At 45.6% G+C, this 15,520-nt stretch overlaps 1 protein-coding gene across 4 annotated transcripts in view; it reads right to left on the bottom strand.

The window, feature by feature from the left end:
• Positions 1-13,369, bottom strand: part of hlk (hulk) — a 134,145-nt gene extending 120,776 nt beyond the window's left edge. For 2 of the 4 annotated variants that reach the window (XM_075894778.1, XM_037426252.2), the window contains exon 1: positions 13,181-13,368. In XM_075894778.1, coding sequence (XP_075750893.1) covers positions 13,181-13,343 — 163 coding nt within the window. In that variant the 5' untranslated portion in view covers positions 13,344-13,368. Of the gene's footprint in view, positions 1-13,180 lie in introns of all 4 variants that reach the window. The other 2 variants (XM_075894777.1, XM_037426251.2) reach the window with 2 other exon arrangements.
• Between the last annotated feature and the right edge of the window lie 2,151 nt (positions 13,370-15,520).

Raw genomic sequence — 15,520 nt, 5'->3', positions numbered from 1 at the left:
TTTAACAGAGGATGTTGAACGTTTATTCTGCATTGTTTTAGGAACAGCAACAAATTCCAAAGTCCCGTTAAGAACGGCAAACAGCTCGAAACTTGCAGCACACACCTCCAGCAGAAAGCACGCACGAAATACACAGGACGAGCGTGGACTACCAACTGTAACATATTTACACTTCAGACGTGCTGTTCAAACAGAAAAATAAAAGACGCACGAATCGAAAACACAAGCGTACACAGGTCAAGCATGAACAACTGTCACAATTCCTACTTCATCATCTGCCAGCAGTGCGGTCCTTTCGTGAACGTGGCCACGCAGCGTGCGAAGTGATTTTCGTCCTCTCCCGAATCGCGAGTCACGTAAGCGCGCGCGCACGAGAACCCACGCTCTGTGGAGGCGGTGCTTCGCGGACGCGACGATCTTTAGAGAGCACCCAACGTGAGCCCGTCGCGCCATCTCACCACTTATAGCAAAAACGCGCCACAGTTTTGAAGCTCTGAGGACTTCCAAACAGTGTATGGTGTGTGTAAATGGCTTGCCTTGTCTTTTTTTTTTTTTTTTCAGACAACGTGCGCTTCATGGCGTTGTGGTTAGCGCCGCGCGCTGAAAATAGAAACGCTGCTGGTTTGATTCCGCGCTATAAATGCCTGCCTTCTAGCTTTTTTTTTTCCTTTGCAATTTCTTACTATATTTTCCATGTCACTTCCGTGACGGAAGTACGTACGTCAGCGGAGCCGTTTTGAACCCTGGCATAAAACACTTTCGTGCTAAAGGAAAGAAGTGTACTATAAACACAAACAAATTTGCACGACAAAATAAGGTTTGCTCAGTTCATCATAGGTCATGTTGCCCACTATCTTCATCGCACTGCAACAGTGAGTGCAGAGTATTTTTAAACTGAGTAACTAACTAACAAGCATTTCGCTGCAAACTCATTTTGGGAGACACACTCACAAGCAATACTAAACGTTCCCATCTTTTGCGGCCTGTTCGAGGGCGCTGCCTTCCGATGTGTGCTGCAGTTCAGTCACGAATAACTTTTTTCATATTTCGCGTGCTTTTTTATCAGCCCAAACAAGAATAAGCGAGCAGTTGGTACATTGTTGAAAACTGCGCATTTAGATGTCATCTGAACATGCCTACAAATGCCTAATGGACATTTTACTGATAAGGTCAGTATTTGCCAAGTTGAAAACATAATTATGGCTAATTAACTAAACATAATTGACTACAAATTAGCAGTGGCTTTACTGGGAACAATATGCACTACAGGTGTGCGTCATGCAACAACACCCCTCATGTTTTAATTGTGGCGCTTGACATTTGGGCACCTTGTACATCACAATGACCATGTGACACACTTAACGCACCACAATTTACCTTTTTTATGACTTTCTCGGTGTCGTCCACCTCTGTGGACCTGTGGCTAGCGTGGCTGCTCACCCGAAGGGCTTGATTCCGGCCGCGGCGGTCGCATTTTAATGGAGGCGAAATGGTAGAAACCCGTGTAGCGTGCTATGTCAGTGCACGGTAAAACGTTAAAAAACACCAGGTGGCCCAAATCTCCAGGGTCCTCTACTGCGGCGTCTCTCATGATAATATCTTGGCTTGGGACCTAAAACGCCACATATTATTATTATTACTTCCTCGGTGGCATTATCTGCTGGTTTTTAAGAAATAGAACGTGCACATTAAATATTAAGCAGGCTTATGTATGATGTCGCAGATATAGGCTTGTAGTTGTGGAACGATGTTTTTGTGGTTGCGTATATGAGCTAAGTTTACGTAAATAAGAACCAGCACCACTGATAAAGCTGCATCCTGTACACTATTGATTCTACCGAAGAAAGCATCGCCCCCGTTATTCGTGCTACAATCGTTGCGCAGGTTGATTGCGTTAAGCGGATGCTTTCTTTAGGGGCGAAGTTCCTTAAGGCGTGGGCTGAGCGCGGGCTGGGCCACTTTTGTTAGTTCTTAAACCGGTCATAGAGGGCGGTACTTATAACGAAATGCATATACGCTCAAAAATGCAAATGGTACGATACTAGAGGGCGTTACTTCTAGTGTGATAAATAATAAAAGGTGAGTTTTATGAAAACAGGAATCGGGCCACACGTACGGAAGGTGAGAGACGAGCGCACGACGACGATCGCGTGTTCTTCGGCGCCACCATACGCCAGATGACGCTCCATAGCAAAATAAAAGCACCATTCTGGCGCGCGCGCGTTCAGAGGGTCGGCGGTTGGACAAGGCTGCTGAGCGGCGTGCGCACAGGCCGGCGGTAGCTCACGCTCGAAGAAGGAGCCCCGATGTGCGGGCGCGCGAGGCAGAAGCGTGCCGTGAAGCCGCGCGGCGGCGCCGGCCAAGTCCCGATCTACGAGCGTGGGAGGCCGATGCGGCGCCAGGCCGCACGAGAAGTTGTACCTGTCGCCTAATCTTCCAATCGAAGACGTCAAAAGGTTCATCGACAAGGGCATGCGCGTATACGACAGGTCGAGACCGTTCCTGCTCGCCGGCGACTTCAACGTCAACGTATCAAACCCGAACATGCATTGGTTGATGCAATACATGACGAGCAGGTATGGACTCAGGTGCACCTTCTTCCATTACCCTGGTCACAAGATGGCCACGTGAATGTTTGCAGACATTCCCGTACAACCAGTGCAAGAACCGCTTTCGGTGCATTTCAACGATCATAAGGCGGTCACAATGAAGGCGAAACGAAAACCGAAAGAAATAAACGACATTGTTTAATAAACATTGTTTAATGACATTTTACTCACGACTTTCATTTGAGGTGTGGGGCGAAGTATCTTCAATATCAAGAGCGTCGCCCCCCTCTTCATCATTCACTCCGTGGATATGCCGTCATTTTTTAGACAATACAGCTTTTTTATAAAAATGATATCATAATTATGCACCCGTCGTCTTCGCACGCAAACTCTACGTTGAGGCGAAGATACTTTGGCGCACCTAAAGTTGTACTGGAATGACCGATTAACAAAAAATATTATAATAATTAACTTAAGGGAAGTTGTTTTATATTCGGAAGTTGTAGAACGTTACAGTTTCTGACACCTTTTGTTTTTTTTTTGAAATCCTAGAAAAAAAAGACGCCTAATTTGAAATAATAGTCATGAAAACTTTAGACCCTGATCGGGGCATCGAAAGTGAACACAGTGGGTGCGTAAAAAAGATTACCACTGTTCTGTCCGACCACAAGAAACAAACTTTCAAGCAAGACGAGTCAATATGCTTAGAAAAAATGACAAGGCGCGCTAACACTGAAGTGGACGAACCTTTATCTGCATTTTGTGTTCATCTGTTCCTCTATATAAGTGTAGAGAAATATGCCGCTCAGAAAGCGCCACAGTGGCTGCCGCCTATAGACCCTTTCACTGTTTGCAAACAGAGACCCTTGATGACTTCCGGTTGCGTCCACAGATGTGCCAGAATAGCATAGGTGGGGAAGAAGAGTGCGAGAAAATAGCCCGCTGATTTTCTACACTTTCCTTCCATCATTTGGAAAAATATATTCAAATAAATGTTCTTTTGAGCTACATAAGAACTACAAGAGATTGCTTTGAACGTTATGCACGTTCCCTTTATCTGAAAAACTAATAAGAGACTTTTCTTAATCTTGAAAAAAAAAACCGTGAAAACGTCCTTTTAGTTTTGACGTTGTGAGCTGGTAAATGAGGTGATCGGAAGTTTTTTTTTTTTTTTGGGAGGGGGGGGGGGGGGCACAAAGCTTGCAATCTTGAAACCGTTTATACTATTGCGCTGGTCAATGAAAGTATTGCAAATTTAAGAATTGTGATTTTCCTAGATACAACGCAAAAAAAATCAGATGTACAGAAAACGCTACAAGCAATGCAGGCTTGGTCATCGACAGCGGTCAAACCGCCCACTGCTGCGCAGAGGTATCGCCAATCAACGCTGTCCTGCCTCGTTCTGCCCACGCTCTCTAATTTTCTGTGAATCTAGTCCATGGCGCTTAATTACGAGCGGCAATCATCTTGCCCATTTAACTAAATAAGAACAATGATTTGACCTAGATTGATAACTTTTAGAACTCTAACACCATATGTTTCACTATCATAAGTTCATTATAGCGGTGAAAGTCAAGGTTGAACTTTCATCTGTAAATTTTGAACCAAAACAGCCACGCATGGTCACGTAAGAAATTTCAAAATGTAATTTTGGTATTTTCGTGGAATTGGCTCGGTGAAATTTTCTTAAACATCGTATGGTACATTTGAGGTACACAATGCACTTCATTTTTGTCCATTAGAAGCTACGTAGGACAAGCCTACAATTTTTTTTTTTTTACGTCACGGTGCGGACATCGAGAGGTGGCGTCGCCACTCGCATTTTCTTTTCGCGGGTTTTCCCGCTTACTTGAAGTGGTGTTTTCAGGATTGTGAAATTGTGTTCTACTAACGCACGAAAAATAGTTTTGCTAGTTAGTGTTGAATACGACCCAGTGAGTCATGGAAAGAATAAAAAAAATGATAGTTGTAATCTTGAGGGACAAAAAGAGCAGAGTGGGTCAAGTAGCCGAATGGGTCGATGAACAAAAGGGTGTTAAAGATCATCATCATCAGCCTAGCTACACACACTGAATGGAAAAGACCTCACACATGATCCGTTAATCAACGCACTCTTGCGCTTTCTGCTGTTAAGTTATACCTGCTAACTTTCTGTCTCCCTTTCGTGCGTTTGCCTTCTCTGGGAATCCTGTCAGTGACCCTTACTGATCAGCGGTTATCCTGCCTCTACGTGCTACGTGCCCGGCCTATGTCCATTTCTTTATTTCAACTATGATACCCTTAACCCCCGCTTGTTCCCTGATGCACTGTGCTCTCTTCTTGTCTCTCAAGGGTATACACCTATCATTTTCTTTTTCCATGGCTCGCTATGTCGTCCTCTATTTAAGCTAAATCCTCTTTGTAAGCCTGCAGGTTTGTGCTCCGTAGGTAAGTACTGGCAAGTTGCAGCTCTTATATACCTTATTCTTGAGGGTTAGTGGCATATTACCATTGATGATTTGAGAATGCTTGCCGAATGTGATCCACCTCATCGTGATTCTTGTAGTTATTTCACTCTCATGGTTCGGCTCCGCGGTTTCTACCTGTGCTAAGTAGACATAATCCTTTACGACTTCCAGCGTCTACCCACCTATCGCGAAGTGCTGTTTTCTGCCGGGACTGTTTCACATTACTTTAGTTTTCTGCACATTAATTTTCAGACCTACTTTTCAGCTTTCTGTCTCCAGTTCAGTAATCATGAGCTGTAATTCCTCCCCTGGGTTACTTATCAAGACAATGTCATCAGTGAACTGCAGGTCTCCATTCACTCTCCATTGACCGTTATCCACAATTCTTCCCAATCCAGGGCCCTGAAAACTTCCAGTACGATGCGATGAATAGCATTGGAGGGATCGCGTCCCCCTGCCTTACACCCCTCTTCAATTGGATTATGTCGTTTTTTTATGGATAACTATGGGGTCTGTGGATCCACTGTGATATCTCAGTCGAAACCAAGAAGGAACGGGCACGAGTCGGGCGTTGAAGGCCACGAGAAGAGAGGGATGCGAGGAATAAAAAAAGGAAATCGTTCGTGAGGAGGCGTCTGAAGGGCCAGCAGCAGCCACGGCAGAGCCCCGACGGCGCACACGGTAACCAAAAACCGCGGGCTGGCGACGCGGTGCCCGCCGTGGCTGGCCCGCTTCCTAAACGGGTGCGCCAAGCAACTCCCGCGTCAGAGCAGTGCACTGCCGAGAGCGCGACGACGACCAAAATGCAGCGTCCTTTGAAAGGTGGCGTATGCGCTGAGGAAATCAAACATCTATATATTTATACCAGTACATCGAGTAAAGAAGTGGAATAATAATGACAGACCACGATGCAGACAGAGAAAGTATGTAATGTAAAGGAGGCAAAGACTACTTGCCGCTGGCGGGGACCTAACCTTCGAATGACGAGTTCGATGACACGGCATAGCAAAGGTTTCGTTTTAACTTCCTGTTGCACTTCTGCATGGTTGCCCTTTACGCCTATACAATAAGCGGACTTACTTTTTTTTTCGCTGAGTAGCTTGCCGCATTTTTTGTTCTATTTAAGGCTTATTTCCATATTTTCCTAGCAAATATAGTTAATTTTGTGATAATCATGTTCACCAACTGCGTGTTTGTCAATCACTTATAGCGTGCTTATTGATGACTTTCTCAAGTTTTGCGGTGGGGTCAAACGTACCTATCAACAACGGACGGTAATCATGAACTGCCAACCGCGCATTCAACCAAATGGAGACTGCCGGGGATGTATAGTTGCTGTAAATTATGTGTTTTAGTTCATATATGTGTGCATATTTTCGCTGTGAAAATTAATTAGAATGATTTTCTCAACTCCCGCTCGTATGTCAGTGACTTTTTTTAAAAAAAAGAGATGACACCGAACTTGAGCTCTGATGTGTCCCCTCCTGTCGGTGGCACTGATGATTTGCACTGATAGTCAGGTAACTCACTGAATTTTCGTTTAAACAGTAAAACGTAACAATCAAAATAAAGAGGCATGAAAACATTCAGTTGCTTCGGTACGGAAGCCGAGCTGTCTTTATATGTTTTCCAATATTTTTCACGACGGTCAACGTTGCTTCGGTTTTTCTATTTGTGTTGTGAAAATGCGATTGCCTTGCGTCGCGCTGTCTGATGTTATGGACAACACTTGTCATCAATCGGTGCAAGGTACGTGCGCAGCGTAGTTTCTCGCACAGTGAACATGTGAGGCTTTCGGGAGGTCGCCTTCATTCGGTTCCGTCCCGAGTGCATTCCCGAAGGAGCAGCAGTGTATATACAATGCTGACACGGTGTTTTGGCGCGCGTCGCAACAGTTCTCTCGACTGCGCCTCTTTTTGCGGCCATCCTCGTTGTGGTGCATAAATGAAAGCCTCGCTACACGCACCCACCCCAGAAACACTCGGCCGTGCCGCTTATCTTGCTCGTTGATGGTTCCACTCCTTTGCCGCGTGGAGAGGTGGGGCCACATGGGGCCAAAGGTGGCTACAGAGCTTGTGCTCTAATACGAGAGAAAACGTGCGCTCACGCCGTAGCAAATTAAGTGTTCCGAAAAGTATAGTGTATGTTGGAAAGGTCATTTCAAGCTGCCTAAAAAAGTAAAAAAAAAGACCTCTGCATTCACCTTTAAACCTTTCTTACGTACAAACGAGGTCCCATTAAAACAAACCGCCAAAGGCATTTATTCACGTATTAAAGCTCTGATTTAGGAACAAGCGAACAGTGTTTCACGGTTCTTGTTTTTGTTTTTTGTCTTTAGGGATTGTACGCTAAAATATCGTTAATTGAAGATCTCACGTTATTGAATGCGTTTGGTTTCATGGACTTTCGAATAGAACAGCAAGAAAGCGTAATTTCTGCAACGAGGAACTTGGGTTGCATTAATTATTGAAAGGCAACAAGAATACTAACTGAACTGAACTGGAATTGTGATATCGTCATCATCGCGTGCATGTGCAGCCGAGCAGCTTTTGTGAGATGTGTATGGGCCACGCTCTCTCGCTGCTGTGTCTAACTGCCCGCTTCCCTCTTGCTGCACTGACTCGCCTCGCATAAAATGCGTGACCCGTACACTAAGCACCCCCTGAACGTATTCGAAGGAAGGTTGTATACTTTACAACGTTTCCCCATTCTCCTATCATAGGCACGAAGACAAATTAGAATTTCGTCATCAACTTTAAAATGAATAAAAGAAATAAAAAAGAAGCATCTTCGGAGCCTGAAGGGAATCCGAAGCTTTTTCTGTCACTTTACTTTTTTTTTCATTGCGCGAGGTTTCGCCTGTGTTTCGCTGATCGTCTTTCTGCTGACGACGATCGAGGAAGAAGACGTGGCGCGCGCGACGCATGTTGCGCCAAGCGTGGTCCCCCTGTGGGTATGAGCCAAGATATCCTACAAGGCAAGACAAGACAAGCGTGGTCTTGCGGTCACGTCGGCCGTTCTGCCATCGTTTGGAGCCTTTGCGCTGGGGCACTGGGACAGGAATATTTTCAAAGCTGTCGAAAAGTTCATATGCGACTCGAATACAATTTGGTTGGTGTATCACTTCTTTATTCAGCCTTCCTACTCAAAAAGATCTTCAGTCTCCGGGAGATTACACAAAATAGTGTGACTTGAGATTACAATTATTTATAATTAAAGTTGCATAAAAATCATCTCAAAATTGCTTTAGCTCTTACTAAATAATAATCGTGAATTTATTATGTATGATCCGTCCGACTCATGGCCGATCCCCTAGAGTGAATAGGTGCCAATGATCCAAGGAGCATCATCATCATCATCATCATCATCGAAGGCACGGTCCCCTAAAGTGCTCTGAACTTTCGCTCCATCCCCGTATTCGACATTCATAAATAGTAGGCGCACCCAACGCCGCCACCAAAAGTCCCTGACCCCGTATTTTACTCGCACTGACCTATTTCAGTGTCCATATCTTCCGATAACCAGTAGTCAATGGAACTGCCCCATCACTGATGCATGTGACAACACTACAAATTCTTCACTATTTGATGTTGGTGTTGTTTCATTGCTGCTTCTTTTGTACATTGTATCTGCATTAACCCTCCTGAGTGCACCATGGGAGCGCAGATAAACTCTGGGCCACAGTGATCTGACCGGCACGGGCTTTCTCTCATCACCGCAGGCAAAACTGCAAACGGGATAATTAAATCCTGCAATCAACTGACTGCGATTCGACAACGCAGTCTGTTCCACGTGGTGTCTGTGTAAGTTGGCCAATTAAGTTTGTTTATAATTTTTCACTGGACACGTTAAATAAGGGAGCAGTCAGTTGCTTGACGAGGTGTGGCCAAACGAAGCGTCCGAAGAATCAGAGAGAGAGAGCGGCTCAGCGAAAAACAACACATGTCGTTTTCGGCAGAAACCACGCGGTCAGTGTTGGCACCGTTCCACAAAAGGCGCGCGTTCCCGATAACGATTAATTTGGATAGCGTGAGCGCACTCGTTGTATGTGCGCGTAATTTTATTCGCCGACATTTATCTAATGACATCGCTCCATCGCCGGTGCTGTGCGTTTGTTGCAGAAACGTCTGTTCCTTTCGTCATAAGTCGTCGTGCAACGCACCACATTTTACTGCTATACAGCGAGTTTCGTTCCAAAGAAAACGTTCGTCCTTTAGTCTATGCCAAGGCATTACACCTGATGTGACTCTTCGCATGTGTAACTAGCAATTTAGGCAAACAATGAATTGAGAACAGGTGGTATTCGAGGAACACAAAAAATGTGTTTTTCCACATGTACTCAGATACTTGACTGGGACGCCGCCCAAAATGACAAAATAAAAATTTTAACGCTTGACGCGCCAGGAATTTAAAGAGTCAAACATTCAACCACCTCCTCTGATGACGACAAAAGTTAAGATTACTGGTATTTCCATCTTTATATAAATGCACTAATTAGTATGATATATATGGAAATAAGCTTGCCCGCGTCACTAGCAAAAACAACTTATCAATCTAATCATCTTGTAATCCTTCGTCGTCGTCCTTTCTTCACTGAGCTCACTATTAGTTGTGTTCTTACAATGATCGTTTAAATATCGTAATATATATTTTTTCAAATGATCTAGCAAATAATTTCTCTATCATGTTCCTCTAGCACTGAAAATTGCATAAAATCACCGAGTTTTTCGGGCAGTGGGTGAATGCAATTATCTGAGTAGAAGCAGACGAACCAATGACAAGATGAATGTGAGAAAATCGTACTGTAACCTTAACTGCTGCATCAGTTATTCTCTCTCTTCTGCGCTGAAACTCAACTTTGTTGCCTGCTTCACCTGATTCGCCATTTCTGTAAAATGTGAACATTTTAGCGCTGGTCATTTCACACCCCATCTTGTCACACTTGCAGCATCTTCAAGCAACAACGGAACTTAAAGGCGGTGTTCATTCGGGCTACCTGATCGATTCGTAGCCGTTTACAAGAATATATAAATACGTTATGAACAATTGCAAGACAGTGTCTCTCATAATCATATGGTAATTTTGGGACATTAAACCCCACGTATCAATCAGTTGCAAGACATACATTTAAATAAATATGTCCCAGGAGATATTGATGCTTACGTGTGACTGTGGTCGCTCCTTTTCTCTTATCTGTCATCGCAATGTGGTCAGCAATCACGAACCTACAAACACGCAGACTAACAATCACACCCTCAGTCTCTGCAGTGTGCTGCGATAAAAAGTGGGCGACCCTTCGCGTTTAAGAGCTGAATGCGATAGCAATATTAGTGCTAACTTCAGTGTATGAAATCTTTTCGAACGTAGCCTTAAGGCTGTGTGTGTGCCTTTTGTACAGTGAGTGACCGACTTTAAACTGTGAAGTCACATGATAAGCATGGCGCCGGACGGCAATGTACGTTTGTACCAAGCATTGTTACGGCAATATTTCATGTTGTATTGCGAAGCATGTATGCAGGAGGCGTTATTTCCACAAGCAGAGGCGTCGTCGTGCCGGCCGGTTGAACGAGCCGGCTTCGATCCCCGCTATCACTCAGAATTTTTTTATTTTATTTTCATCTTTCTGAAGTTTTTGGTCATGCAAATATGATTATTTTTCGCTCACAACCAACGACACCGACGACGGAATATCTGCGAAACGAGCTCTTCAATGATATCGCGTCAAAAATGTTCGCACAGCGGGAAAGTCCACACAGTTCGCTTGAACGAAATATCCACACACGTAGACGAGAATGCCGGTTCATATAACAACAACGCGAGCGATGTACATGTTCCCGCATCTGATTCGATAACTTCGTGGTGTTTCGTATAAATTGTGCTGGTCCGCCACTCGGTGGTCGAGTGGTCATGGTGCCCAAAGCGAAGGTCGCTGGATGAAGCCGAAATCACTTCGATTAAGGTTAAAGAACACCAGTTAAAATTCACGGAGCCACGACGTGCCTCATAAACATATCGCGGCTTCGGGCCGTATATAATACCCAAATATAATATAATTCCGCTAATACGCTCTGAGCGATGTTTCACAAGTTACCATACTTGCCATGGGCCCAAAAATTTTGCTTATGGTCTATCCACACCACGTAGCTTTTTCCGACGGGGAGCGTCATAATATCTAGCATCACCCGTGCTGAGTTATGTCTTGTTCAGCACACGACCACAGTTAGCTTTTCTTCACGTCTAAAAACCAGGCTTATTATGAGGTACGCCGAGGACTCCTGGGAATTTCGAGCCACGCGGAGCAGCACACGGGTCTCCATCGAAACGCCGCGTCCGGTATCGAGCCCACGACCTTCCGGTCAGCGGCCGAGAACAGTGGCGGCCAAGAAAGAAAGCTCTCGGTGCAGGGGAACCTTCGCATAAGCGCCGTTCCAGACGACCACTGGGTGGCGTGGAATGCATCTGGCGACGACGAGCAGCGCGCCGCGAAACTTTATAAGGTGCGCTCGGGAAGCTTGACGAGCCGCCAGGAAGGACTCTGACACCGTCCTCCTCGGCCGTTAGGTTATTGGGCAACCGCGCGGGCGATCATCGCTGTCTGTAAAGCAAGGAGAGCAAGAAAAGGTGCTGCACTCGAGCTGCGCAGAGCGCAAAAGAAAAGCCAGTGTTTACCAGAGCCCATCGAGATTTTCGGACGGTCGTGTCTCCCTTATTTTTAGAGCGCTCCCTGCTCGACGGCACAGTTTCGCCGCCGTTGGGACCCCGCGTGTGCAGAGCCTGCAGGCATTCCTTTTAGAATGGCGCCTCGCTCTCGGACCACGTTTCGCTGCACTGGCTTTTGCGACGCCTCCTCATGGAAGGCACGGTGAAACTGTCGATGAAGCTCAAGGGCGCCGGTTCTATTGCCGGCAACCGCATTTGTGAAATGGGCCGAAGCACGACGAACGTTAAAGTACACTGCAGCTGGTCAAAATCAATACGGGGTCCGCACCATGAAGGCCTTCTGCATAATAACATCGTAATTTCGACCAGTAAAACGCCAGAAATCGGTGCTATTACCGCAAAACGTAGTGCGCTGGGTATGCGGCGAATTGATGCCGGCACGTCGCATTTTACTAAAGCAAATAGATAAAATAACTGGCTGCTAAGAAACTTGTGGAGGAGCTATAGTGTTGACTGCGTAAAGTGGCTCATCGTATCCGTATGTCGTTTAAAGTGCACTGTATCTAACTAACGGTTCACCATAAGCCGCTGTAGAAAAACAAAGTGTCTCTTTTTAGAACAAGAAAAATAGCTTGGTAGAAATTAAAGAAAGCTCAATCGCATTCGTCTGTTTTCAGTTTTTCGCTTCTTAGAGATTAGCCTGATATCCTTCAGGAGGCTCGACTTTATGAGAATCCTTTTGATGAAACGCAATTTACAGAAGCTTAACAGAACACGAGGTGCAAAACTTACGATAAAATTATGGGCACTTATAAAAAACTGCAATGCTATTATGCTCATCCCGTAATATTGGGCCTTCCAGTTTTATTTTGTTCGACCACAATAATAAATTACTGGCTACAATCAAGTTGTACGAGGAGCAATAAAATGCGTCACCGGCGTGCAAATTGTCAATTTGGTTGATTGGGTGAGTTGGTGATACATGACTGTTTCGAAGTAGTGCGCTCTTATTTCGAAACGGCGCGCAAAGTTGAACTCTCGTTCTTCTACAAATTTCCCTCCTTGCGGAAGAAGCGATTGGTCGCAATACGACGATTCGATATTGGCCTGCAGTGCACGAACAGATGTTGAGAACCAAAGACAAATATGCAATGTAGACTATAAGCAAACGGTTTGTAAGAATGAGTCTAATGCAGGCATGAATAAAATCCTGCGCAAGGTTCCGGCAAAGGGCAGCTTGTCGAAACAAACAAACAAACAGACAAGCTGGACCTCCTAGGAGTTGCAGGCGACAACGACACGTCTACGGATGGTTCTCGTGTTGGCGTTCAAGCGTGATGACCTTCTTCCAACGGTGGCTGCTCGGTAAATACCGCGTAAGTCTGTTCCAGTGATGGAGAACTAAGCGGCGCTAATTTCGACAACGTGGTGACGGCAACTGACTGAACCAAGATTCGCCGGAGCTGTGGACGGTGCAGGTGAGCCGTCCACGATGTAAGCGAGAAAAAAAAAAATGCCACTCACAGAAAAAGACGGCGAGGTATTCCTCGGTCTGCAGAAGGCTCTCGAGCTGTTTCCCGCTCACGTCTTCGATGACGTCGGAGTCTGCCTGCTCCGCTTTCTTGGCCCCGCTCGAGAGTTGCGGGAGGAGCAAGAGCGCCAGGCTCAGGAGCACGCGCCCAGCCATGTTCCCGCGCGCGACTGCCGAGCCGCGACGACTCAGCTCCCTCCTCCGCCACGCCGCCAGGTGCCGCCGAACCCCGGAGGAGCGACCGCCGTGCCAGCCCGCCGCTGTCCCGCGTTATTTTCCATAGGGTGCGACTAATCCGGAGCCCGCTCACTCATCAAGCACATTTTGCCCCTTTGAAATCGAAAATTTTATTTCAGAAAAAAGAAGTGCAATTTGTGAAAGGGACCGGCGAAAAAACATAAAGGCGTGACAAGGTGGCTGCCCCCTGTAAACCCAAAATTGCACCAGAACGACACATTGCTGAGTGTAAAATTAAACAGTCAACAAGAAAAAAAAAAGCACGAAGGAGAATTGCTACATGCAAGCCACATATGTAAAAAAAAATGTGACAGTAGATTACGCAATGACATCAATGAATACTTCTTATGACTATCAAATGAAACGAAGTAAAAAAAACATAACCACACGTGAACGTAATTTACATTTTTCTCGCACTAGTAAATTACAGTTTCACAACTTCCGCTGTTACTGCGAGAAGATGAACAGCAAGTCAGAAAAAGGAAATTCGCCTGGAGACGCCACCTTCAAATTATCGCTAAAAGTTACGTCGTAGATTTTTACGGAGTCTGCTAGATCAACAGTACTGTGTTTCAAGGAGCCTAAAGTTTTAAGATGGCAAGTTCCAAAAAATTCATCGAATCAGGTCGGTCAAATTACGCAAAAGGGCTTTGAAATTCATTGCGCCCCGAGCCTATCACAAGCCCTCGATCAAGTATACGGCGCGAAATTCAAAACTGAAACGTTTACCTTTAACCTATGGTGAACTTAGTGCCAATAAGGTCCTGAAAGACTAACCTATACTAATTTAATGTTTCACATTAAGGTTTACTACATGACAGCATTAAAGAAACCTTCGGCGTGCGTTCGCTCTTTTAGTGAGAGACGGAACAGCATTTCGTGAAAGAGCAAATAAGTAGTTTATGTTGACTGCTCAAATAGCAGTCCAGAAACCTCATAAGGCTATTTTTATGCCAAGGAAGTTCTTATTCTGAAATGAAATCACGTTTCAGTAATCCACATGGCGTTAGCGCACTTCAAATCACACGCCTTAAAGGGTACCTCCTGACGTTGCAGTTGCCCTGCCCAACGTCGCCCACCTATACTGAGCGGCTGCCGACACTATAACAGCAGTAGAGCGAAAGTAGCGAAAGACACAGCAGCAACAACGACCATTGAACATTTTACTGGTTGTTTGGTTTAACTGGGCCCGGCTAGGTGGAGACACTTGTTCAGCCTAACCTACGAAACGAAAACGGAACCTTTGATTCTCTCGCGTCATTCCCCCCTAATAACGCCAGGCGGTTCTTTTTTTATAATAATAAAAAATAAACGGACAAGCATGATTTTATTAGGTGTTATAATGCACGGAAGGTTATTTTTTTTTTACCGCACTGACGTCGGCGGTGTCGTCTACACCCCCGCTGCGAATGCTCGAATCTCGTGCCAACTGTCACTCCCCCCCCTCTCTCTCTCACCTCGCAAGGCTGACGCAGGCAGAGTCTGCTAGTAAAAACCATGGAGGAAGGAAAATACTTAGAAGAGGCCCTGATGTCACTCGTTGTGAAGCCGGAAGTCGGCCATATTGACTGGGCAAATTCTTCTCTCTTGTTTACATCTGAATGTAAAACGGAAGGCACGACTTTTTCTCCGGCTCGGAAAGCACGTGGGCTGCGCAGCGCGCGTGTCGTGACGATGCGAAACTAATGGAACTGGGCTCAACACTCTGGGCCAGCGCGACATCTTCGGCGAAATCATTTCGTCTGAGTATTAACAGCGTGTGACGGCTCGCCGCCAAAGAAGCAAGTACAAGATAACGTGCGCTAAATGCACAGACAACGGCAATTGTTTTCATGTCATTAATTCAGCAACTGTACAAACATACGATCAGTCGTGCGCTTTCTACGGTTGCATTCCGACACGAGGCCGACACAGCGCCCGGCCATTGTGTCCGAGTTGCGCGTGAAACTCACCGGCGTCAGCATTCTGCAACCGTGGTGACTTTGAGCACGGTGCAAGCTACACTTGAACGCGGTTACTCTAACGTTGAGATTACAATAATGGGGGCGAGTATAACAAGCGGAACAGAAAAGTTGTTTTATTACGCAAATGCAAGT

The sequence above is a fragment of the Rhipicephalus microplus genome, chromosome 5, assembly GCF_043290135.1.
Source record: "Rhipicephalus microplus isolate Deutch F79 chromosome 5, USDA_Rmic, whole genome shotgun sequence".
Classification (NCBI taxonomy): domain Eukaryota; kingdom Metazoa; phylum Arthropoda; class Arachnida; order Ixodida; family Ixodidae; genus Rhipicephalus; species Rhipicephalus microplus.
Note: the sequence above shows the minus strand (reverse complement) of the source record. Positions and strands in the feature narration are given on the sequence as shown.